Source organism: Myodes glareolus, chromosome 17, assembly GCF_982192425.1.
Source record: "Myodes glareolus chromosome 17, mMyoGla1.1, whole genome shotgun sequence".
Classification (NCBI taxonomy): Eukaryota; Metazoa; Chordata; class Mammalia; order Rodentia; family Cricetidae; genus Myodes; species Myodes glareolus.
This window is the reverse complement of record NC_142042.1, coordinates 16,193,396-16,218,447: the sequence shown is the minus strand read 5'-3', so window position 1 is coordinate 16,218,447 and position 25,052 is coordinate 16,193,396. Positions and strand designations below refer to the sequence as shown.

Genomic DNA, 25,052 nt, shown 5'->3' with positions numbered 1-25,052 from the left:
TTGTTTCAGAATATATATTTAATTTGTACTTTCTTATAAGAAGGCTGCTAGTTAGTTCCCGGCTGCTCAGACCCAAAATAATCATTCAGAAACCATATTATTTGCAATAATGTTTGGCCAATAGCTCAACCGTATTTCTGGCAAACTCTTATATCTTAATTTAACCCATTTCTAGTAATCTGTGTATTGCCACATGGCTGTGGCTTACTGGGAAAAGTTCTGTCTGGCTCCAACTGGGCTACATGGCTTCTCTCTGCCTCTGCCTCCTTTCTCCCAACATTCACCAGCACACGCTAGTTATTTATTCTGTAATGCTGATTCTAACTGGAAAGAGATAGAGTTACATTATAGTATTAGTTGCATCTGTTCTGATGGCTAAATCAAGAATTTTTCGGCATCTAACAGGTTGGCAATGCCTTTTGGGTAGCACAAGAGGAGAGTTTACTGTTTAACATTGGAAATCACATCTGGGTAATGAAATCTTCAGCTAATTAGAGTTTATAGGTTGACTCATACACCAAAACTTTCCTTTGTTCAAAGTGTGTATTATATCGTTGGTGATGTAGCTCAGTTGGTATAGTTCCTAACAAGCATGCACACAAGGATGAAAGCTATGAGCTGAAGCAATCTAAGCTTCTTGTTCATCATTTTGCATGAGTAGGAAAACCAGTAGGTTCAGCTGCAGCTTGCTAAAATTCCTTTCAAAGCAGAGTAAGGAAGAATACAGAATGTTTTTGGAATGTTTAAAATATTTTACTGATAGTGATGAAGTAGAACGAGGGCATTGTGAGTCATGTATTCAGGCTAGAGTCTGAACTCAGGAATGTATCAAGCCCTGAAACTTAGGTTGGTCCATGGCACCTCCCAGGAGGGAGTAATGGAACCAGGAGTTCCATGCTTGGGATGATATTGTCTTACCATCACAGTCTGGACAAACTGAGCAGCAAGACAAGTGGGTTGCAGCTACTGCTTACAGACCAGGATCTATAGCAACAGACTGCTAAATGCTTCAGTGGGACCTCTAGGAAACTGCAAGTAACTGAAGGCCTTACAGAGAAGAGCAGGGGTGTTGGTTTGTTCAGAGATTCTGATAGCGAGGGATTGGCTACCACTGGGATCTCACAGAGGCTCAGTGGCAGGCAGAGGAATACAAAAACCACACAGTGAAAGGAAACTTCATGTATCTTTCTTATTAAAGGCTGCTGTAGTGGAAATCCCGAGAGTGGGTTAACCATAATCACTTATGCTTAATGCTTAACCATTTGCTTAGCGAATATATGTGTCTAGTTCTAGTGGGCAGTGAGTTGAGAGGAAGTTTTCAGTTATTGATGAGAATAATTTTCTGTAATTTCCATAGACTGCATTCAACTTTGTCTTTGCCTGGATATAACGGTTAACAATGTGTGTCAACTTGGCAAAGTCTAGAATCCCCTGGGAGGCAAACCTCTGGGCTTGTCTGTGAAAGGATTTCAAGACTGGCTAATTGAGTTTAGAACACTCACATTGAATGTGGTCAGTCTCATTACATTGGCGAGATTCTCAGAATGAATACGGAGGAGGACTCCAGCTTCCATCTGTCTCTGCTTCCTGGCTGCAGATGCAAGGTGCCAACAGTCTCAAACTCCTGCCACTATGACATTTTCTCTGTGGTGGACTGTATCCTGTAACCAAGAGCCAAAGTAAACCTTCCATTCCTCAAGTTCTCTTTGTAAAATATTTTGTTGCAGCAGAAAGAAAAATAACAATTACAGAACATTGGTACCCACAGGGGCACCATTGCTGGGGTCCATCTGACCATGTGGTTTTTAGAGCATGCCAATTATTACGTGGCCTTTCAAGGCATTCCACTGCAGCCTAAATTACACATCCATGAAGACCGTGATAAGCAGCATTAAGCCAGTGTGCAGTTATTCTGTTATTTCAGACAGAATAACAGGAAGTGAATATGTTCTGGTAAAACTTGAGGGGGCATCCCAGGCCATCAGCCCCTTTCTCAGTTGTGGTTTTCTAGAACTAAACACAAGGATGTCAGTCCTTTGAAAATGTAAACAGAGAATGTGACCATTTTAGAGAAGCATTTGGGGCTTGCTCCAATCTGTTTCCACATTTTAGTTTTGTCAAAGTTACCATGCTATCATAGACATAACATAAAATGTATCATTTAAAAAGTCTTAGCGATAAAATCTCTAGGCATGAAATACTGTGTGATGTCACAGCTCTTTAGTTTTAATTTTTCCAACATTCTAAATAGAAATAAAGTAGAATAAGTTAGGAAACCAATTAGTAGTTTTACTTAAAACATGGTTTATATTGCTCTTTTCCGTGCATGACTTCAGTTGCTACCTGGAACAGAACAACCTGGAGAAATTGTTGAAACAACAGGTCATTGGCCTTACCACCCTGACCCTGAAAGGTTCCAGCTGTCAAGTTGACCAATGCCTTTAAGACAAAAGACTGACTGACACATGCGCTCCTGTGAAGTCTCACTGGCTTTTCTGCCTTACCTTGTCGTTTTAGAGTTAACGTGAGAATTCAAACCTGACCTGGCACAGAAGCCTTTCAGGAGTTTCCTGGATTCATCAGGGAGGGACATGTCCTGTCCGCTACTCTCAATGGTGTTGGCATGCTTATTAAAGAAATTCTACCTCAACAGAACCCCCAAGCCATTAAGAGTTTTTGTATAATATTTTTTCTGTCACCCCACCCCAGCTTCTGGAAAATTCTAGTATGCTTTCTAATTCTGTAATTTTAGCTGATTACTACATTTTATATAAATAAAAAGATAAAATGCATACTCTCCTTCTATCTCTAATCTTATCACAGTCTTTTGAGTTTTACTAATGTTCACATGTATTGATTCTTTATTTTGTTGACAAATAATAAATGTTATTAGCATCACATTATATTTATTCATTTGTCAGTTCATCTTTTGCTCTGATTTAACCACCTAGCTATTATAAATAGTATTTTACATCAGGTTTTGTGTGGGCACGTGTATTTCTCTTCAGCACACACCAAGGGGGGCAACTGATGGATCAGTAGTAATTCTGTTTAACAGTTTCAGGAACTGCATACCAGTCCAAAGTGCCAGCACCATTACACATTCTTCACTGATGGATGTGATCTGATTTCTTTGCATCTTCACTAATACCACTGAGAAAGTGCATTTACCCTTGTAGGAGGGAAGACAATGCCTGTGGTTTTGTCTTGAATGTCCTTAGTTTCAAAACCTAGAGTCTTAATATGCTTCTGTGTCGCTTAGTCACATAAAGAGATATCTCCTAAAATGCTTTTGACACTCTAGTCTGCTTGTTTGAGTTTATCTTTCCATTTTAGTACCTCACATGGCTCACACGGCTGGCTTGTATGTTCCCACTAAATATGTGATCTGTATTTCTTCACTTTCTTGGTTTTGTGCTTACTTTAGCTTGAATTGTGTTCTTATTTCTTGTGATTTTTTTTCTAATTTATTTTCCTTTTTTTTTTTTTTTTGAGACAGGCTTCCTCTGTGTAACAGCTCTGGCTGTCTTGGAACTCATTTTGTAGACCAGGCTGGCCTTGAACTCATAAAGATCCACCTGCCTCTGCATTCCAAGTGGTGTGATTTTTTTCTATTATGCAAGAAGCTGTTGATGAAGTCAAAATATGACCCTGTGTTATTATTTAAGGTTTTAGTTATTTTAGCCCCTACAATTTGACCATTGGTTCATTTTTCGAATGGTTCTATATTTAGTCAGTTATATGTGTTGGTTTTCTATGCTAGCTTTAAAAAAAAATACAGTACAAGTCTGAAGATATGGATCAGTGAATAAGAGCATTTGCTATGCAAGCATGAGGACCTGAGTCCAGATCCCAATCCCACTTACCCATGCTGAAAAAAGAATGTGGATTCTCATACCTGTAACCCTAGTGATGAGGAGGGGTGCAGAGACAGGAAGATTGCTGTGACTTGATGCCAGTCAAGGTCCAGGTCCATTGGGAGGCCCTGTCTCAAAGGAATAAGGCATAGCACACTCAGTGTGCATATACAATAAGCACATACAAATATACATACACTAAGTAAAGACGTAAAAGATTTCATAAAACTGTGTCACAAATGTGGTGTCTTTAAATAGCAAAATCATCCTCCTACAGTTGTGTAGGGTGGTGCCTAAGCCAAGAGTTCACAGGTTATGCTCCCTCCATGTTTCCAGAAAGAACGATTCTATGCCACGTTTCTCCCAGGTTCTAGGGCTGCCAGCTTTCCTTTGCTCTCAGCTACTCCCTGGTGTCTCCGCCTCCATCGTTACCTGGCCACCAACCCTGTGTCTGCACCTCCTCTTCTGTCTCTCATACAAGGACATGAATTGGTTTCATGAATTGGACAAGGACATGTTGTGGTTTACTCTGGTGAACCCGAATGGTCTTCTCTCATAACTCCCCATGTCGTCAAAGATTCTTTCTTTAAACAATGTTTAAAGTTGTGGGCATTTTTAGATGAAACTGACTGTTAATAGGTGTTGTTAAATTCACTAGAATGGAGTTCACTTTCACCTGCTTTTTGTAAAAAATTTGCTTTCTGTGTTTCTCATGTATGTTTTTTTTCTTGAGTATCCTTTATCTTCTTTTTTTGACTGAAGTGGATGGTGTTTTATTTTTACATCTTATTTCTTCTGGGATTTCTTTGTGATGCCATTTTCAGTTATACTCACTTTTTAAAAATGGTTTAATTTTTATTTTTAATTGTGTGTGTGTCTGCATGTGGGCATGTGCTTGTGAATGCTGCTTGCAAATTTTCATTTACCATTTATGAATAAAGAAATTCTGTGCACAAATATTAAAGGAAAAAGAAAACCTGAGGTGAGTCACAAGCGATTTTGAACACTAGCCACAACTCTCTTCCAGGCTCGAAAAAGGGTGCCCTAGCACTGGAGTTGAGAATAGTTGTGACCTGCCTGGCATGGGTGCTGAGAACAAAACAGGGCCTTCTCACTGCTGACCCATCACTCCAGCCCTCTCAGTCATCTTCATATTGTTTCTCTATGCTTGCCATAGGCTTCCTGTCTTATCAAAATTTACTTCATATCTGTACCAAGTTAAGTTCAGTAATCAATAAAGGATGCTAATGCTATTTTCTTCCACTTTGTGATGCTATTTTATCATATCGGAATCTGTAAGAGTCACAATGCATGATAATAATTGTTTTTGAATCATATGATGTCTCAAAGCTTCAGAAACACATATATAAATAATAGTATACTGAATGAACAGGTTATATTTAGAAATATATGTATAAATATACACATAAAGATATCTATCTATCTATATTCATATAACAACAGTAAATAAAAAAGAGGACTTGAATTTTAAAAAGACCAAAAAAGAGAATATAGGAAGGTTTGGAGAGAGGAAAGGGAAGAGAGGAAATAGCATGATTTTATAATATTCTCCAGAATTAAAGGATGTTGTAAGGGCCTTATTTGTTGGTTGTTGAGGAGGACTAGCAAGAGTAAAGAATAACTGTTAGAGTCAAAGTCAACCTGTGAACCCCACCTGGCCAAGGACAAAGTAACTTCCTGGAATGCTGGGAGCTGTAGTTCTTGGGAAATAACAAGCCACATGTTTTCACTCACCTAAGCAAGTTTATTTTAACCAACTACACTGGATGAGCTTCATCACATGTAGACAGGAAATGTCAGGACCTATGCTTCTCCCTGATTTGACCTGATGAGAAATGCAATGAATTATAGGTTTTGCTTTTTTAAACCCCCACAAACTGACTCATGGCCATTCCCTGGAAACCCAGGGGTGGTGGACCTGTTCAGAGTCCATCTACCTGGCCAGTATTTAATTAAACCTTGCTTCAAGTTTGCCTCAAAATTATGGAACTGGATTTTCTCTCATGGATTTGGGGATTAACAAAATATAAGTAGAAGTTCAAGGACTAAAACTAGAAAGAAAAGACCAAGAGAGCTAAAGAGTAAGGGATCAAAACACGTGCTTTTGATTTATACACACTTTCATATTTTCTCTTTTTCTTCCTGCTTTTAAATTTGAAGAATAAAGAGAATGAGGAAAAGGAAGAGTTAGAGAATAAATAGAATAGGAACAGGAAGAGGGGAAGAGAGAAGGAAGGGAAGAGGAGAGACAGGTAGAGGAGAGAAAAGAAGGGAATGGAAAGGAAGGGGAAGAGAGGAAAGGAGGGGAGGAAAGAAGGGGAGGGAGAGGAGAGGAGAGAAGTGGGGGAGAGGAGAGATGAGAATTGGAAGAGGAGTGGAGAGGAGAGATGAGAAGTGGAAGAGAGGAGAGGAGAGGAGTGTAGTCCTTGTCAGAGGACTGAGTGCCTCGAAATGATTTCCTGATTCAAACAGAACATATTTTTCCCCCCTCGGTGCCTGAGTTTCTGTGAAGAAATATTTGTTATGCATATGTTATGCAATCCATGTGAAGCAGCCAGCATTGAGCTGGAACATCTGTATTCTACTAGGGGCTTCTCCTAAGAAAATAGTAGGAACTTAAGTGTCAGGTGCTGGGTTAGATGTTGTGTGTATAAAATGCCCTTTAGACATGCTTGCTGCATGTCTGATGGAACACCCAGAAAACTTAAGTGTGTCTATTTTAATAATTCATAAAAATTATGCATTATGTCCTCTTTCTTGCTTTCTTAGACTACCCCAAATCTTCACTTTGTGGGGTCCCTCCCCAGACTTAAACTTTTGAGCCAAGACACCATGGCTAAATACTTAGTCTTCTGGCAATATTTTCTGAAATCTTTTTATAGCTATTAGATCAGATGTTGCTCTCATAGTTTTGGTTTCACAGAGAGAAAACAGTGCTTCGTGTTTCCTTCTGTCATTCGGGTGTCTGAAGGACATCAGAATCAGAGGAAGAGCAGGCAGAGACAGACAGTAGTGGAAATCTACCTTTCAGTGGTGGACAAAAGCAGGTAAGAACTTCTCTCCTTTTATAATTTAATAAAATTACTTTTTAAAAAATGACATGCCTGGAGGCATGAACCTTATGAATCAAAAAAAAAAAAAAAAAGAACTTCTCTCCTTTTGCTAATACTGGGTACCAGAGTCAGAAAAGAAGCTCTTATTCCTGCAGATAAGAGCCACAGCACCAAGCAAAATTCACTCCCAAAGTCACATCCTGTGTTGACTTCTGATTCTTTGCTTGTTGATGACTGTAATTAGCCATTCCTCCCACTCTGGGATGGCTGGGCATGTGTGTTTCCTGATGTGAGAGTTTGTATGATTATGGGTCTCATGTTTTAATACAAACAAATATGTCAACCTTTTCTGGTGTGATTTTTTTTCCCCTATGAAACAGAGAAACCCCATCCTGAAAGTGAATAAATACTTATTTATTTAACAAAACAAAAGAAATAATAAGTAGAGAAATCTACTTTCTCACCAAAGCAACTTTCTCTCCCACTCCAAAGAGACCTGCACTTTTTTTTTGTTTTTTTTGTTTTTTGTTTTTTTTTTGAAAGTAATTTTATTAAATTATAAAAAGTTTCCATTTACGCCCCTCCTCCCAACACCCTCCCACTCCCCCCCTCCCTCTTCTCCTCCCTCTTTGTCCCCAAGGGCAGTCAGGGTCTCCTGCCCTGTGGGAAGTCCAAGTTCCTCCCCCCTCCCTCCAGGTCCAGGAAGGTGAGCATCCAAACAGACTGGATCCCAAAAATCCAGTATATGCAGAGGAAACCAGTCCCAGTGTCATTGTCAATGGCTTCTCAGTAAGACTGCAGGCCAGCCACATTCAGAAAATACGGCCACATTCAGAGAATCTGGTTGGATCACATGCTCGTTCAGTCACGGTCCATCTGGCCTTGGTAAACTCTCATTAGATCCGACCCCTTGTATCAGTGGGTGATAGTATCCCTCGCAGTCCTTCATCATTTTCTTCCTCCTTCTGCTCCTCATTTGGATCTTGGGGGGGCTCAGTTCGGTGCTCCAACACGGGCCTCCATCTGTATCGCCATCCAACGCCAGATGAAGGATCTATGTGTGGAACATATACACATTAGAGTTTTACTCAGCGGTAAAAAATAATGACATCTTGAATTTTGCATGCAAATGGATGGATATAGAAAACGCTTTACTGAGTGAGGTAAGCCAGACCCAAAAAGAGGAACAAGGTATGTATTCACTCATAAGTGGATTCTAACCATAATTAAAGGTCTTTGAGCCTACTATTCGTGATCCTAGAGAAGCTAAATAAGAAGACGAACCTGATGAAGATTATTTAGCTATCTGCCAGGAGGTAGGAAATAGTCAAGAGTCCCAGGTAACCTTGGGTGCATGGGGGAGGGGGTGGGAGGGTTGTTGGAAGGGGAGAGAGTTAGAGAGAAGGGAGTAGGGAAGGAATGGAGAAAGCTCGGTTGACCGGGATGGGGGGAAGGGAGGAAGGATGAATATGGGATCAGGGAAGAATATATTTCAACTAAGGGAGTCATATTAGAGTTTACAGGAAACTTGATTATATATGGGATCCCAGGTCCAAGGAGAGATCCCCAGATTGTTCTCTGGACAGAGGAGGGGGTGCCTGAACCGGCCTTGGCCCGCGACTATACTGATGAATATTTTGCTTATCACCAGAGACCTGCACTTTGAGAGGGAGTGAGGGTGATGAGATCTATGCAGGGAGTCACAAGGCTCAGTTCATTTCTTTAAAAAGTGATAGAAACCAATGGAGGCTATGCTGGGAAAGGAGTTCAGCGCATACCTCAACATTATCGGGCAGCAGGGTGTCCCCAGAGTCTGGGTTTGTATCAAACTTCACTCCGACAGATGCTTGGCTGAGCTAAAAGTCTGAAATGTCTCTGGATTGTCTTTTCTTAGAGCTTTCAGTGTTTTCAGGGACATGGGCTTCATTGTCATTGTCATTGAGGGAATGTGCTGAGTTCGGTCAAACTGCAGGTAAGAAACTGAAAGGAACATGAATATGTTCTTTTAAGGAGAAGGTAAAAATAGTAAGTTAGAAACAGAATTAAACAGTCCCTTGACTGAGAAAAGGAAAGTGAAACTCAGAGACAGGAGAGGGGGGTCAGGTGTCATGTCCAAAAGAAACTTGGACAAAGGGCTAACTGAAGTAGCAATTAGCATAGCAAAGTGTCTGTTTTCCTCCTTTCTCACTCTGATTCCCTACCCTAAACTTCTCCAACTCATGGGCTTCTCTTTCCCCAGCCTCTCCTTCCTATAGAACCCTGCCTTTTCAGTCAAGAGCCCTTTTGGCTCCCTCTCTCTTGGCCCTGTCATTCTTGGTCCTATTTTCTCCCTCTCTCGTGATCCTCTCTCAGGAGAGAGGCTTGACGGCCTCCCTCTTGGCCCATTCTCACTGTTCTCTGTCTTTCTTCTCTTCCTCTCTCACTCTGCTCACCCCCAAATTCTGGCATGGCCTGGTTCAGTCTACTGCACATGTTTACTCTACTTTTCTCTCCCTTCTCTGGACTCTTCCAGATGTCTCTGGCTGTTCTTTCTGCCATTGCTACAAAAAACCCTTCCCCTCAACTGTGCCTTGGAGCATTCATGTTCTCATTTTCTACTCTGAGGTAAAAATCCACAATGAAGGGGGCATAAATGAGCCCCTTTCATTGGGCCCAGCCTCTTGACCAAACCAAGCTGCTGCTCTGGCCCTCCTAAGGTATCTACTGATCATTGGTTTCTGCTGGCTTCTGCTACCCACCATATTCTACTCCAGATTCTAGAGTCTAGCTCTTCTTTTCCTCTATCTGCTATGCTTCTCCACTGTGATTAAGGGCATCTGTTAGTCTCTCTGGCTCCTGGAATCTTCTACTCCATCTTGTGCGCTCTTTCTGATAAAAGCCACTGCCTTCTCCCTCTATTGAAACCCTCCTTCCAGGCATTCTCTCTCTGGTCCTTTTCCTTTCCTCCTCAGACTCAAAAGATTTTATTAAAGACCTGCTATCTTACTGCAAACTGCTTGGCCTCAGTACAGTTCAATGAATGACCAAAAGTTGGTACACTTGATTTTCAAATTCTCTCATATTGTAACCACTTCTGCTGCTACACAAACAAATGATCCCCAAATCTTTTATGTCTAAACTTTCTCTTCTCTTCATTTCCAAAATTCTATAATCTCTAAGCTTTTTCTACTTTTCAGACTTGAAAAAATTTATATCTATGATTTTTTTTCTCTCTGTTCTGAAAGAAATCTTTTAAGACTATGGTATAAACTCATTTACCTCAAGATTTTTTAAGTTCTTTGGGTATGTTCTAAAATCTGTGAAATCTATAACAAAATGTTAACTTAAAACTTCTACTTTAAGGCTGATAGTTTAAAAATCTATACATATGCAATCTTAATTTATTACAGTATTATTATATAAGTAACTTGGATTCAACTCTTATTTGGAAAACCAAATCTGCTACAGCTTGGATTAGATCTATGGTTTATTTGCTTGGATTCGATTCAATTCTTGTTAGGATTGAATAGATGTTTTAAAATAGCAACTATGTGACTCTCCTTCATCTTAGCTGATGACCTTTTCAGGACAGAAACAACCATGTGGATGTATTAGTCAGCTTCAGGGTAAACAGGCCCCTGAGAGAGAAATGGAAAGTGAAACTCAGAGACAGGAGAGAGGTGTCAGGTATCAGGTTCAAAAGAAACTGGGACAAACAGCTAACTGTGGGAGTATTTAGCATAGCAAAGTGTCTGCTGGCCTTTACCTCACTCAATACCTGTGGCTCCAACCATATTCCAAGGTGTGGTTGAGGGGAAGGTTTTATTGTAGATATGATGGAGAGAACAGTCAGGGGCATCTGGAAGAGTCCAGAGCTGGGAGAGGAAGTAGAAGAAATTCAGTCCCAGAGACTGAACCAGGCCATGCCAGGAGTTTGGGGGGTGGGGAGAGTAAGAGATGAAGAGAAGAGAAGAGAAGAGAAGAGAAGAGAAGAGAAGAGAAGAGAAGAGAAGAGAAGAGAAGAGAAGAGAAGAGAAGAGAAGAGAAGAGAAGAGAAGAGAAGAGAAGAGAAGGAGGGGAGAAGGAGGGAGAGAAGGAGGGAGAGAGTGAGTATAAAGTAAGTCACATGGTTGGATAAGCAATTTATTGGTAAAGCAACCATATTTACTAAGGTGAAAAAGAGTACTTGCCATGTAACTTCACCAACTTGATTAAAACGACCAACTACTATAAACCAACTAAGACAACACCCATAAAACTTCTTAGTCCTACTGAGCCCTCAAATTATTGTTGCATCTTCCTTTTAAACTAAGAAAGCAACAGAAAGTACCCAAAATATTTTGGATTAGGATGGTATCTTGGAGTTATTACTGTGGTGACAAAACACCATCAGCATATTTTTTTCAAATATTGCAGTTTTCAATATTTTCTTTCACGTTTTCTCTGGTTTAAGTTCATGTAGTTTATGTTTCAGGGTGCAACTCTTTTTATTTTAAATTTTCTTTCATTTTACATACCAACCACAGTCCCCCCCCCCCCCCCCCCGTCCTCCGCTCAGCCTGCTCTGCCCACATCCCTTCATCTCACCTCCATCCACTCCTCAGAGAGGGTAAAACCTCCCATGGGGAGTCAACAAACCCTGGCAAATCAAGTTGAGGCAGGACCAAATTCCTCCCCACTGCATCAAGGCTGAGCAAGGTGATCTCCCCAAAGCCAGCTCTTGAACCAGGGATAAATCCTAGTCCCACTGCCAGGGGCTCTACAAACAGACCGAACAACATAAATGTCATCCACGTTCAGAGGGCCTAGTTTGAGCCAATGTAGGCTTCTCAGCTGTCAGTCCAGAGTTCACGAGCTCCTACTTGCTTGGGTCAGCTCTTTCTGTGGATTTCCCCTTCATGATCTTGACCCCCACTTGCTCTTATAATCCCTTCTCCTCCTCATTGATTGGACTCCAGGAGCTCAGTCCAGTGCTTGGCTGTGAATCTCTGCATCTGCTTCTGGCAGTTACTTGTTGAAGATTCTGTGATCCTCTCTGGTTTAAGTTCATTTAGTATATAGCTAATGAAGCTTATGTTTCATGGTGCAGTGTTTTTATTTTAGAATATGTATCCTGACCACAGTTTGCCTTCTATCCACTCCTGCTAGCCCCTATCTCCCACATCCCTATCTCCCAGATCCACTCCTCTTCTGTTTCCCTTCAGATATTAACCCAAACATAGGTATCAACCAAACATGGCATAACAAATTACAATAAGACTAGGCACAACCCCTCATATCAAAACTGGGCAAAATGGAATGTGATGTCTAGCCTGTTTTTGCCTTTTTTTTTGGTATCTTTTATTGAAGCAATTGGCAGAGTAACCTAAACCATTTCCTGAATCATCTTTACTAACTGTCCTAAACACCGGTATCTTTAGTCATTGATCCAACTAAGCATTGTTAAAATGATAAACAAGATAAAAATCATCTCCATTATTATCTGCAAATAAATTGTGCAATGAAGAGTAGGATTTTTCCATGAAACAATCACATTATGCTAGACACAGTGGGATTCTTTCATATAGTAATAACACCATGCCAAATACAGTAAGAACATGACAGCAACAAGCAGGAGAAGGTACAGAAGTAAGGGACATTTTGGAAACAATCACTATGGGACTTTGCTTCTCTGGGGTGCACTCATCATAGCTGTGGTGGGTTGTGCTCCATAAGCTCCACTGCTGACTGCAGCTCCTCTGACAGGCCTTGCTACCTAAAGTCTCCAAAGAAGACAATGCGGGCACAGATAACTCCACCCGGATTGTGGTAAAGCTAACCATTGGAGAAAGAACTGCCCAATGCTGCACCCTCCACCAGGTTCCTGCCCAAACTCTTGACACAGTTGTGTTGACTTCCCTACTCTTCCTTGCTAAGGTTTTCTCAAGTTTTTCCTTCATGGAAAAAATCTCTCAGACCTTCTGAGTTTGGTAGCTGAAGGTTAATGCTGTCACAAGTGACAGTTGAAGACCAACAAACTTCCCCCTCAAAAGATTACAACAGGTAAGTCTAGGGTAACCAAATAGCTATGTCTGTCATTTTAATTGATACAGAGGACATTTGGATTATACTTCCTTTTAGTTTATCCTTCTCAGATCTCTGATGATTTTGACGGTAGCAGTATCTTTATCAATTTTACAGCAGCAAGCACCCAACTCCTCCCACAAGGCTTCAGCTTTCTGGTCAGTTCATTTCATAAGGAAAAATCTCACAGACAGCTACCTTCCTGGTAGACTTCCTTTTAAAGAGATAAACTCACAAAACAAGTTTCAGCACAACTTAACTATTCCTTTATTTGAAGGAATTTGCTTTACAATGACTGCTCTCGTAATCAATCACTTGTGTCTAATGGTAAATGATTGAATGGAAAAGGAAAATGGTTGAAGTTTAAGTAAGTTGTAAGGCTTGAAGAAAGTAATTTATGGTATGTGAGTACAAGTTATAAATGTTTGAAGAAGTGATCTATAGTAAATAAAACTTGAGAAAAGTTTCAGATTTCTTTTTCTCTCACTCTGTTATTATTGCATTAATACTTCAAAAGTTCAGTTATAATATTAGCAATTCTAATGTGCTGATTACTAATATCATATCACAAGTTCAAAAATTTAAATTTCCTTTGGTTGTCTTCTAAGTATAGATGTAAAAGTGATTCTCAAAATAAGTATTCCTGTCATTAACAATCTAAGATTCCCTGCCTAGTGTCTATTCATGAGGATGGGTTCTCTCTCTTTCCCTCCCTCGCTCCCTCCCTCCCTCCCTCCCTCCCTCCCTCCCTCTCTCCCTTCCTCTCTTTGCTTCCCATAGTCTTGGAAGTACTTCAATACTTGCAACTACCAGGATCACAGGCCTTAAAGTTTCAAGTATTCACTCAAGTATTTTCTTCTGATGACCTTCCTTAACTTTACTCTCTATCCATAATCTATACTTATCCTGACAAATTTCAAACCAACTGAAGGCTGCAAACTTTTCTAAATCAGAACCAGTGAACCTTGGACTTCCTGGAAGTACTAAATGCTTCTGAGGGAATTTCCAACCAGCCTGAACCCCTGAATCCCATACTGCTCCAAAGCATGCTGCACTTTTCTGGCCTCAGGCTGTACTGCAGATCCTGGGCAGAGAGCTAGCAAACAGCAAAATAGATGTTTCTTGTCATTGCCTGACTCTCTCCTTTCCTGGTCTTTGACTGGTGTTCCAGACTCCTGGACCCTGACAATGACATTCTAAATTCAGTAGGAAGTAGTTACAGAAGGGATACACTTCCCCTTATCAGAAGGAGTTGTAGAAATAGCATCGTGACAATGACATTCTAATTTCAGTAGGAAGTAGTTACAGAAGGGATACACTTCCCCTTATCAGAAGGAGTTGTAGAAATAGCTTTATGTACTTACTTTCTTTTTTGAAAGTTGATTACTTAGAAATAAGCCATGCTTCACCAGAAGCAGACTCCTAGGACTTACTTGTTACCTTGAAAGTCCAGCTTCAGGCTGCACACAGCACTGTCTCATCTCTAGATGCAATTGTTGCTGTAGTCACAGTGACCAGTCTGTAGCCACGGTCAGATTTGATTCTCTAGCCTGTTAATTTATCTTCTGCATTTTGTGGTATATGCTTCACTCACCACCTACTTCTTTGAGCCCCCTCTCCACATATATTCGATACACACACACACACACACACACACACACACACACACACACACACCTCTTCTCCTTCTCTCCTCTCCTCGTTCTCTGTTTCTGTCCTCTTTATTCTCCAACTTCTCCTTTTCCTCATTCTCTTTGCACTTCAAATTTAAATGCAGTAGGAAAGAGAAAACCTGAGAAAGATATGTACATCAGAAAACACAAATTTTTGTTTGTTTGTTTGTTTTGGTAAGGAGATCACTTACATTTTAGGCTTCTTGATATTTTCTTTCTAGTTTTAGTCCTTGATTTTTTTTCTCTTGACATGTTTTTCTCTACTCTTGTTATTTTTTCCTCACAGCCAACAAATACAACTTCCTTTTACTGCTGGGATTATAATATAATCATATCATTTCTCCCTTCTCTTTATTCCCTCCAGACCTTCCCATATACTCTTTCTTGCCCTCTTTACAATTCATGTTCTCTTTTATCATTGATTGTTATATGTGCATCTATATATGCATTTATCTATTCCTAGACCCATACCTATACTTATATCTATTCCTAAATAAAACCTCAGTCTATAAATATTACTGATATATGTTGTTTTCAGGCAAACCATTTTATATTGAATAACCAATTGAAAAACAACTCTAACCTGCATAAGTGCTGTCTTACTCAATGTGAGTAGTCATCCTTCTGACTTCTTCTTCAATGCTGGAGATCAAACTCTGGTCTTTTGAGAGGGAAACAAGCATTCTGCTATAGATCTACACCCCTTTCCCTTTCATGCTTCTTTATAAGCCTTTTTTTAAAAATTTCAAACACTTTAAATTTACTTTATTTTGGCTTGGATACAGTTGTTAATAAAGAATTTTTAGGCAGGACATAAATGGGGATCTAAGATTAACAATTTTCTGATTCCATAAAATAGACTTTGGAGTAACGTCCATGGTTATTTAAACCAAAAACTACACCTTTTCTTACATAATATATCCTGATTATGGTTTCTCCTCCCTATACGCCTCCCAGTTCCATCCCATCTCCTTTCTCATCCAGATCCACCCATTTTTTGTCTTACATTAGAAAATAAACAGCCTTCTAAAGAACGATAATAAAATAAAATAAGATAGAATAAAATTTTTTAAAAAAGAGCACTTGTTGATCTTCTAGAGAACCTGGGGTCAATTCACGGAACCTAAATGGTAATGTGAAACCATCTGAAACTTCAGTTCCAAAGAAGTGATGCCTTTTTCTAGTATCTGCTCCTATCCGGTAACCAAGTGGTATACAGACAAACATGCAGGAAAAACACTCAAACATTCAGAATTAAAATTAAAAACAAAAACTTTAGTTTAATGAATACACAAACATAGATATCTTATATATACATACATATATATAATGGATGATAGATGGAGAGATAATACATAGAAAGATTCAAGATAAATATATATATATATATAGATGATAGATAGATAGATAGATAGATTGATAAGAATTTTACTAAAAGATATTCTACTTTCTGCTTAATAATGTAAACTGTTCAATGAGAAAACTCAAAGAAAAATTTTATTTTTTTACTGTAAGATGCCTAAATATTTTGGATCATCAGAATTCCCTAATGCAGACAAAATGTTTCCATTAAATTATTTGGCTTTTGACTACTTTTGAAGTATACTATGTCATTATGAAATTATACAAGTGTTCATTTCATTTCTTTCCCTGGTGCATAGCTTGGGGTCTGGTGAATCTCATAGCATTCTGAAGGCAGACAGACTGGTGCTTTCTCGGCTGAAAACCTAGCATTCTCATTAATCCCTCGTCTTTTCCTCTGCAGTCAAGAAACCCCAGTGGACATGGCATCAGAAGTTCCCGTGTGTCTCATTGAGAATGCGAAAGGACAACTGAGGCCGAATCAGAAGGCCCTGGAGATCCTGTCGGCCATCACACAGCCTGTGGTGGTGGTGGCCATTGCAGGTCTCTACCGCACTGGGAAATCCTACCTAATGAACAAGCTGGCTGGGAAGAACACAGGTGAGTGCCTCCAACACAGCTGTGCTGGGTCCCCTGGGTCTACCCACACTGTCATATTGCAGCATAGGGTATTAGAACAGGAAGTTCAAGGCAAAGATAAAAACTGAAAGGTAATTGTTAATCCATAGGGGAGACAAGCGAGAAATTATGCTTAAGATTAATTTATCTTAAAGAGCTCCATGTGCTGGCTATATCTGAAAATCAGATCAGTTTTGTGCACTTTACTATAATCAGAAAAAGAAGCGTCAGATGTTGTTTCCTCAATTTATCTTAATTTCCTGTTTAAAAAGTGTAATGTTCTTGCTGCTTAGTAGAATAAGCCAGTAGATAATACAGACTATTGCTCTACATACATTTCAAAGTCACAAAAATAGTAAGATATTCATGTATCAACAGTAAGCGACCACCCTCTGTGGAGGAAACACAAAAACTTTCAATGTAAATGGAATATTCCATTTTCACTTTTTCTTTTCTTTCTTTTTAGTGATTAATATTTTTATTCATTTTTTTACAACTTTACCTGTTTATACCAACTCTGGCCATGATGTCACATTCTTTTTAAACTGTGATTGACATTAACTACTGTTTCTATTTCCAGAAGCACCAGCTAGGAAATCTCTACCCTTGTCCCTACTCTTCCCTTTGTAGGCTTCTCTCTGGGCTCCACAATACAGTCTCATACCAAGGGGATCTGGATGTGGTGTATGTCTCATCCCCAGAAGCTAGACCACACCTTAGTTCTGCTTGACACAGAAGGCCTGGGCGATGTGGAGAAAGTAAGGAAGGGGAACAGTAAATTGGATTAAGTTCCTTAACTCTCGTTGGCCTCTGGAGTACCTAGATTTTCCTTACATGAGAACTCCCTCTTAATCACAATGTGTCTTTTGATTCTGTTTACTGGTGAAAAGTTTGATAACTAATGTGGAAGAAGATATTCAGAAGATATTCAGATGTGGGGCAGGACTGTCATCATTAAGGGAGCTAATCTAGTTAATGCAGATATGTAAAGATGCTGTGAGTGTTTCCCCACAGAGAATGCTGGTTAAGGATAACTGAGGTTCTGAAGTACTTCTGAAGTACTGAGACTTTATTTTCAGCAAACAGTCTGCCCCTTACAAATCCTGTGGTTTCAGCCATGCATATAAGTTATGTATACCTATCACTTTTGGGTAAAATGATTGTGATAGGTCTCTATCACAATTATAGCACTGTTCCTTTAGTAAGACTAGCAGTATAGTGTAGTGGGTAGTAAGATTGCCATACACTGCTAAATAACCCAATATGTTGTTATATAAGATTACAAATGAACCTAATTAAGCAGTGGAAAATACACATTCATGTACCCCATCAAATAAAGGGAAGTCAGGAAGAAGAAGGTTGGTGGGACAGGGACAAGAGAGGATAAGGGGGACAAATAGGTTCCAAATTGGTTTTATTTGTGGTTGAAAAAATGAGTTAAATTTAAAGCCTTAAATATGTAATAATTTCTCAGAACTTTAAGATTATTACTCTTACATGGGGCACTTAAACCTTACGTGAAGGGAAGCTTTTAAGATTCTGTAAGAGTTTGAAATCTCCACCAATGTGGACTGTTAATCAAAACTATTCACTAATGGACATAAAAAATCCTATTAAGCTGGCAAAATATGAGTGAGTTCTACCAGTGACCCTAATAAGAAATGACACATACTCTGAGTTCTACTAACAGGAACATAGCTCCATAGTTTGCTTTTTTCTCATAGTGCATAGCTCTAGTTTACTCTAAACAAAATCAAACAAACAAAAAAACAAAAACAAGAATCAAAAAACATTTTGGAACACTTCATCTAGAAAGGGATGTTCTGACTTCCAGGGTGACAACCAGAATGACTGCTGGATCTTTGCCCTGGCTGTGCTTCTAAGCAGCACCTTTGTGTACAACAGCGTGGGAACCATCAACCAGCAGGCTATGGACCAGCTGCAGTATCCTTTCTGTGATGGAGAACATCCCAGCCTGGGAATGCTGCAGAGTCAGTGTTGACAGATAGGAGACAGAATAATCCTAGTACAAGGGAGACCTCATATACCAACTAATGAGTTCACACTTGAGTCAGATCATGGCAAAATCATGTGTGGGGATGGATGAGACCAGTGTGAGGTGAGAAGACTGGGGACCCTGCTCATTCACCACTTCTCCTTAGCCACCCAGCGACAGAGCTGACAGATCGGATCAGAGCAAAGGCCTCACTTGACCAGGAGGATGAGGTAGAAGACTCAGCTGAGTTTGTGAGCTTCTTCCCTAACTTTGTGTGGGTTCTTAGGGATATAACCCTAAGACTTGAAGCAAATGGACAGAGCCTCACAGCAGATGAGTACCTGCAGAATTCCCTGAAGCTCAAGCAAGGTACAGAGAACGGTGATTGGAGTACAGAGGGGAAAAGTTCCGTGAATTTGCATTTTATGCAGGTTCTTGGATTTGACTTTCTCTTGGATTTTTAGGCTGTTTCTGAAGTGATTCCTGTTTAGTATCTGTCTTAATATGTCAATTTTGATTGTTGTGTTCCCTGGTAATGGAGACACATTTACTCTAAACTGTTATCAGAATGTTTTAATCTCCCTTTTAGGTTGTGTAGAGAAGTACACCACCAAAAACATAGAGCAGAAAGAACATCTGTTAGGAAATATTCATAAATTACACATTTACACCCTGCTAGCTGTGTGGCTATATTTTCTTTACTTTCTCCAGGAATCAGCAAAGAAGATAAAAATTACAACCTGCCCCGGTTTTGTATTCGAAAGTTCTTCCCCAGGAAGAAATGCTTTGTTTTCTATCCACCGACTGACTGGAGGAAGCTTTCTGAGCTTGAGAGCCTAAACAATGATGAGCTGGATGCTGACTTCGTGCAGCAGGTGGCAGAGTTCTGTTCCTTCATCTTCAGCTCTTCCAAGGCTAAAGCTCTCCCGGGAGGTGTTGAGGTCAATGGAGCTCGTGAGTTTCCTGTCAGTCCTTCTTGATAGCTTTAGAGAGCACACATTTGGAAAATGATATAACATCTACCTAACTTCAGTTTTAATAATTTTATTAAATTCCAGATGATCTCAGATTATACTTAATGCCTTTGTAAATCAGAACTCTGGCTGGGAACATTTATACTGATAGGGGAAAAGATATTTTACCTTCAATATTTCTATGTTTACTTGTAGTAAGTGTTGGGTATTTAAACTATCAAATTGGGCATCAAAAGACATATGCATGTATACTCAGCTTAAATTTCATTTAATTAAAATAGATTTAAAAATTCAGATCATGTACCCACTTTGAATGTTCAGTAATTATCTAAGACTGTGCCAATAATTATGGGAATCCTAGGTATAAAGTAGATTCTTTAATTTCAAGCTCTGTTTGTCAATGCTGAGCTTAATCAAACCAAGTAACACACTTCATTTGACTCAGATTGTATTGTGTGTTCCTTACACAATGACTAAATCCTACCAGAACCAATGTTTAAAGGATGGATGATACACACATTAATGATGAGAGAACAATCTTGTTTTAAGGGTCCCAAGTCTAACTGGATACAAAATAACCCAGACTTATTTTATATTAAAATAAGTCTGCTCACAAATCACCTGAGTAGCTTGCTAAAGGGAAGGTTCTGAGGCAGAACAGATGCTTAGATTAGACAAGAACCTGATTCAACACCCAGAAACACAGACACCAAATAATTAACAAGAAAATTAATTAATTTAGCAGATAAATACAAAATAGCTAGGGTATACTTCAATTAATGGTCACTTGCCTCACAAGCATGTGAGAAACTGGTCACCGGCAACACAGTCAATACAAATAGACATTTTGCTATTTTGCATCAGTCAGAAATTAGCAGGCCATGAGTGTTCTGAAAGTTCAGTGCATGTTTGAGAATCAAATTAGAGTAACTCTTCTGTGCAGTGTTGGCTCTGTAGACATTACACCCCTGTGGTGTCGCAGTGACCATACTGAAGCTGGTCTTGCTAGAGTGCCTCGGTGATAGAACAGAATTCCTATGAAATTGCTGGTGGCCTTGCCCAGTGTTAGTGGTCAGCACAGAAAGGAGTGTTAGTAGATACAACCCATCTCCCAAGACATTTCATCTCACCTTGGGCAAATAATTTCAGGAAGGAGGCTGAAGTAGAAAAATGTAGGCTGTGGTTGCAATAATTTCCTCACTCCCAAGCCCCCCACTGCACCCCTATAAAGAGTCCTTGGAAGCTCTTTCTCCTGGAAGACTCCTTAGTTTCCCCTGAGAGAGAGGTTACAACTTACTATGTATGATACTAAAAATAATGCTGTCTGTTGTAGGTTAGATTATGGTCTCTGTCTGTCTTCTGTCCCTTTATGCTGCCCCATGACTCTAACAAGCTCACTGTCCATTAACTGTTGTCTCTTTGCCTTGTAATTAAAGAGTTTTGATGTGGGCTCGACTTGGAAAGAGGGTTCACAAATTAAAGCATTTAATAAGCCACGTTATTTAGTTTCTGTGCTAAAATGTTCTTCTAAGAGACATTTGAACATAATGCTTGAATCATTCATTTAATTTTATAATGTAATGAATTAAAGAACAATATAACACAAAATGAATAAGAAAATGGTTATGATATTCCATAAAAGAGGGTTCATAGAAACAGGATGTACATGGGGACAAAGAGCAAGAAAGAGAGAGAAAAATGAAAAAGGTGTCTTTAGTATAATGTGCCATTTAAGCATGTAGACCATAAAACAAAATACAAATGGGAATCGTACCTGTCATGTCTTTTCAGAACTGGGGATTCTAGTGCAGACCTACATAGATTCCATCAACAGTGGGACTCTGCCTTGTTTGGAGAAAGCAGTGATGATCTTGGCTGAGCATAAAAACCAAGAAGCTGTCCAGAAGGCAACTGCATGCTACAATGCACAGATAGCCCAGAAACTCAGGCTCCCTACAGACACACTCCAGGAGCTGCTGGATGTGCATGCAGCCTGTGAGAAGGAAGCCATTGCTGTCTTCATGAAGTACTCCTTCAAGGATGACAAGTGGGAGTTTCAGAAGAAACTTGTGGTAATATGCCTTAACATTTCTCCTTACTGTTGCCTGCCCTTCTTCAATGTGACTTTGACCCTGCATTTAAAAAAAATTAATATTTAATTAATTTTTTCTAGTCCTATCACATTTTCCTCTCCCTCCCTTATCTCCTCCTAGTCCCTCCCTTGACTTCTCTCCCACCCACTTCTCCTCCTTTTTCTTCAGAGGTCAGTCTTCCCGTGTGTAACAGCCAGTCATGCTATATCAAGTTTAAACTCCTTACTAGACTAGCACTACCGTTTATTAGACTAAGCACCTCCTCTCCTGTTAAGACTGAATGGGGGATGAGACAAACCAGTAGGAAGAAGGGGTTCCAAAAGCAGGTAACAGAGTTGGAGACAGCCCCTGCCCCCACTGTTAGGAGTTCAACAAGAAGAACAAGTTACCCAACTGTAACTAACATGTGTAGAGGGCCCAGGTCTGCCCCATGCAGGCTCCCTTGTTGTTGGCTCAATCTCTGTAAGCCAATGTTAGTTGATTCTGTGGGTTTTCTTGTGGTATCCCTGAACCTTCTGACTTCCACAATCCTTCTTCCCTTTCTTTCACAGGATTCCGATGTCCACCTAGTGTTTGGTTGTGGGTTTCTGCATCTGTTTCTATCAGTTGCTGAGTGAAGAATCTCTGATGACAACTGGGTTAGGCATAAATCCATGCATACAGCAGAATACTATTAGGAATCATTTCAATGACTATGTTCTTCTTTTTGCCAGTCATGTTTGGTTCTATCCTAAATTTCTGAGTTGTCCACCTCTGGGTTCTGGCTGTCCTGGCAATGTCAGGGGTGAGATTCCTTCTCATGGTAGAAGGAGATGCCTTCTCCACTTACTGGTTGGCCCTTCCCATAGTTTCTGTACCACCTTTACCCTTGCATATCTTGTAGGTAGGACAAATTGTAGGTGAAAAGTTATGTTGCTGGGTTTCAGTCCCGATAACTCCACTAGAAGTCTTGTCTGTTCACAGGAGATTACTGGTTCAGGTTTTATATCCACCATTACTAGGAGTTTGGGCTAGGGTCACCCTCATAGACCCTGGATTTTTTCTCATGTTGTGTATTTCTTATCATGGAAGGAGGTAGGGTTCTTAAGAGCAACAAGATTTGTCAAGGAACTTTGGAAAGGTGAAGTGGCTAAGGAGGTAAAATGTGACACTTAATTTTCATCAGCAGCTTGAAACAATGTGAATCTATTGGGTCATGCTGTTGAGATACAGCACAAGGCATCGCTGTATACCTAGCTAAAGCAAGGGGCAAAAGGGGTTTTCACCTCGGGACTCTAAGAACTCCTTCAATATTCAAAATATGAAAAATGTATTCTATCTTTCCCTGTTTCTTATCCCTCTGAATTCCCTTGTCTACAATCAACTATAGACAACTGATTTTTGAGGACTAGTATAATTAAATAAGCTCTTTGTCTTCAGATCACACAAAATTTATAAATTTGAGTATCATTTATATCAGTGCTTCTCAACTTGTAGACTGCAAACCCTTTGGGTTGAATAATCTATTCACAGGGGGTTACATATCAGATATCCTGCATATCAGTTATTTATATTACCATTCATAACAGTAGAAAATCAGTTAGGAAGTAGCAACAAAAAATAAATTTATGTTTCGGGCTCACAACAACATGAGGAGCGGTAGGAAAAGACTGCAGTATTAGTAAGGTTGAGAATCACTGTTTATGGCATGTTATGAATCAAAGTCACCAAGGAAAGGAAAAGAGTTCCTCTTAATTTTAATGACCAGAGACACTGACACACAGAGTTTATCTTTCAGTCTTTATTTGAATATCTTACAAGTAACAAAAATATATTAATTCATCCTGAAGAAGAGAGTCTGATTGCAGTTTATAAGGATTCACTTTAGTATCTTCATCCTTTACCTTCATACCCTTCACTCTCCCTGAGGGAAGGCATGAAGCGCTCACCACTCTTCAGAATGACCCTACTCACAACTGACAGGTGGATTTGGTGTGCAGATATTTTCGCCCACAGCAAAGCACATTCTCCGAAGAAGCTGTGTCCCCTCCTGGTTGGACTTTGTGTTCTTTATTGATGTGTGGAAACCTCTTCTTCTGAAGGACACAGAGTTCATGACCACCCAACTCACTTTCATAGCTCTTGAGCTTGAGGCCAAGGAAATTAGGAAGGTCTCTGGAAATCACTCAGAGTTGGTCAAACCAGGAATAAAGCAAGTCTCACAATCTTCCTTCTGTCCAAGTCTGCTATGGGGCTGTCACATTTCTTCATCCATCACAGTGGTATCTCTCTTCTAAAAGGTTCTTTGTTTTGTCTTTCCTACTCAAATGGCAGGCTACCATAGAAGAATATAAGGAAGATTTCATGCAACAGAATGAAGCAGCATCTTGCAGTTATTGCCTGGATACACTGGAGAAGCTTTCAGAGTCCCTGAGGGAGAGCATCTCATGTGGAGATTTCTCTGTTCCTGATGGGCACAGACTCTACTTAGAGGCCAGAAAGAAAGTTGAACAGGACTATGAGCGAGTGCCCAGGAAGGGAGTGAAGGTGAGGAATGAGGGCAGGTATGGTCAGAAAGCATGAGTACCACAAGAGCAGTAACTGCTGCTCCTGGAATCTAAGAACGTTCTCTGGAAAGAAATCAGAATAACTTTTATCTTGGCCATTCTAGTCTAGAACAAGGCTGGCAAGTGCATCATTACAAGAAGGGGAGGGATGTATACCCTGAACCAGTTAATGTACTCAGCTCAACTATTAAGAGGTGGATAAAGCATCTGTAGCATACATAGTGACTTATGTTTTTAGTGTGTATGTCAATAGATTAATTCAAGTGTAGTTTTTAATTAAGGTTTATCAAAGAATGTCGGATACTGACAGCTAAGGAAGCCTATACAAGTAATCTCTTCATAAAAAGCTAACTATACAGTGACAGATGTTCATAAGACTCATTATGGCATTTATTTTATAATACATATGTACATCAGTTATGGAACTGTAAACCTTACATGTATACAATAAAAGCAAATGCCCAGCATACTGTGTGGTCATCTCATGAGAACCACTACTGTCTGATACCAAGGTTGAGCACCTGACAGCAGTTTACCAGTGACATCTCTGAACAGTGGACAACTCATTTGCCCTAGCACTCACCAGAGAGAAGTTGCAGTTTGACTTATTCACATCCTCATTGATATTTCATATTTCAGAGAGGAAGATCTACTTATAATTGAAATATCTCCACAGAAAAGTTCAGGAAATAATCATGATAAAAATATTCCATTTACAAACTGGAGTGTGTGTGTGTGTGTGTGTGTGTGTGTGTGTGTGTGTGTGCACGCGCGCGCATGAGAAAGAGAGAGAGAGAGAGATGAATTTTACTTGTCT

The 25,052-nt window shown here is 39.8% G+C and overlaps 1 protein-coding gene across 1 annotated transcript; it reads left to right on the top strand.

The window, feature by feature from the left end:
• The first annotated feature begins 6,782 nt into the window (after window positions 1–6,782).
• Window positions 6,783–24,702, top strand: LOC125412832 (guanylate-binding protein 7-like). Its single transcript, XM_087897513.1, has 8 exons — window positions 6,783–6,925; window positions 16,412–16,608; window positions 17,257–17,384; window positions 18,461–18,567; window positions 18,789–19,003; window positions 19,346–19,576; window positions 21,388–21,668; window positions 24,003–24,702. Exons 2-8 carry the CDS (start codon window positions 16,431–16,433, stop codon window positions 24,249–24,251), a joined length of 1,389 nt encoding a protein of 462 aa, XP_087753639.1. The 5' UTR covers window positions 6,783–6,925; window positions 16,412–16,430; the 3' UTR covers window positions 24,252–24,702.
• The last annotated feature ends 350 nt before the right edge of the window (window positions 24,703–25,052 follow it).

Coding starts and splice junctions, on each gene's coding strand:
- LOC125412832 (XM_087897513.1), top strand. CDS start 16,431: ATGGCATCAGAAGTTCCCGTGTGTCTCATTGAGAATGCGAAAGGACAA. Junction 18,568..18,788: donor CAGCAGGCTATGGACCAGCT/GCAGTATCCTTT, acceptor ACTTCTCCTTAG/CCACCCAGCGACAGAGCTGA. Junction 19,577..21,387: donor TGTTGAGGTCAATGGAGCTC/GTGAGTTTCCTG, acceptor ATGTCTTTTCAG/AACTGGGGATTCTAGTGCAG.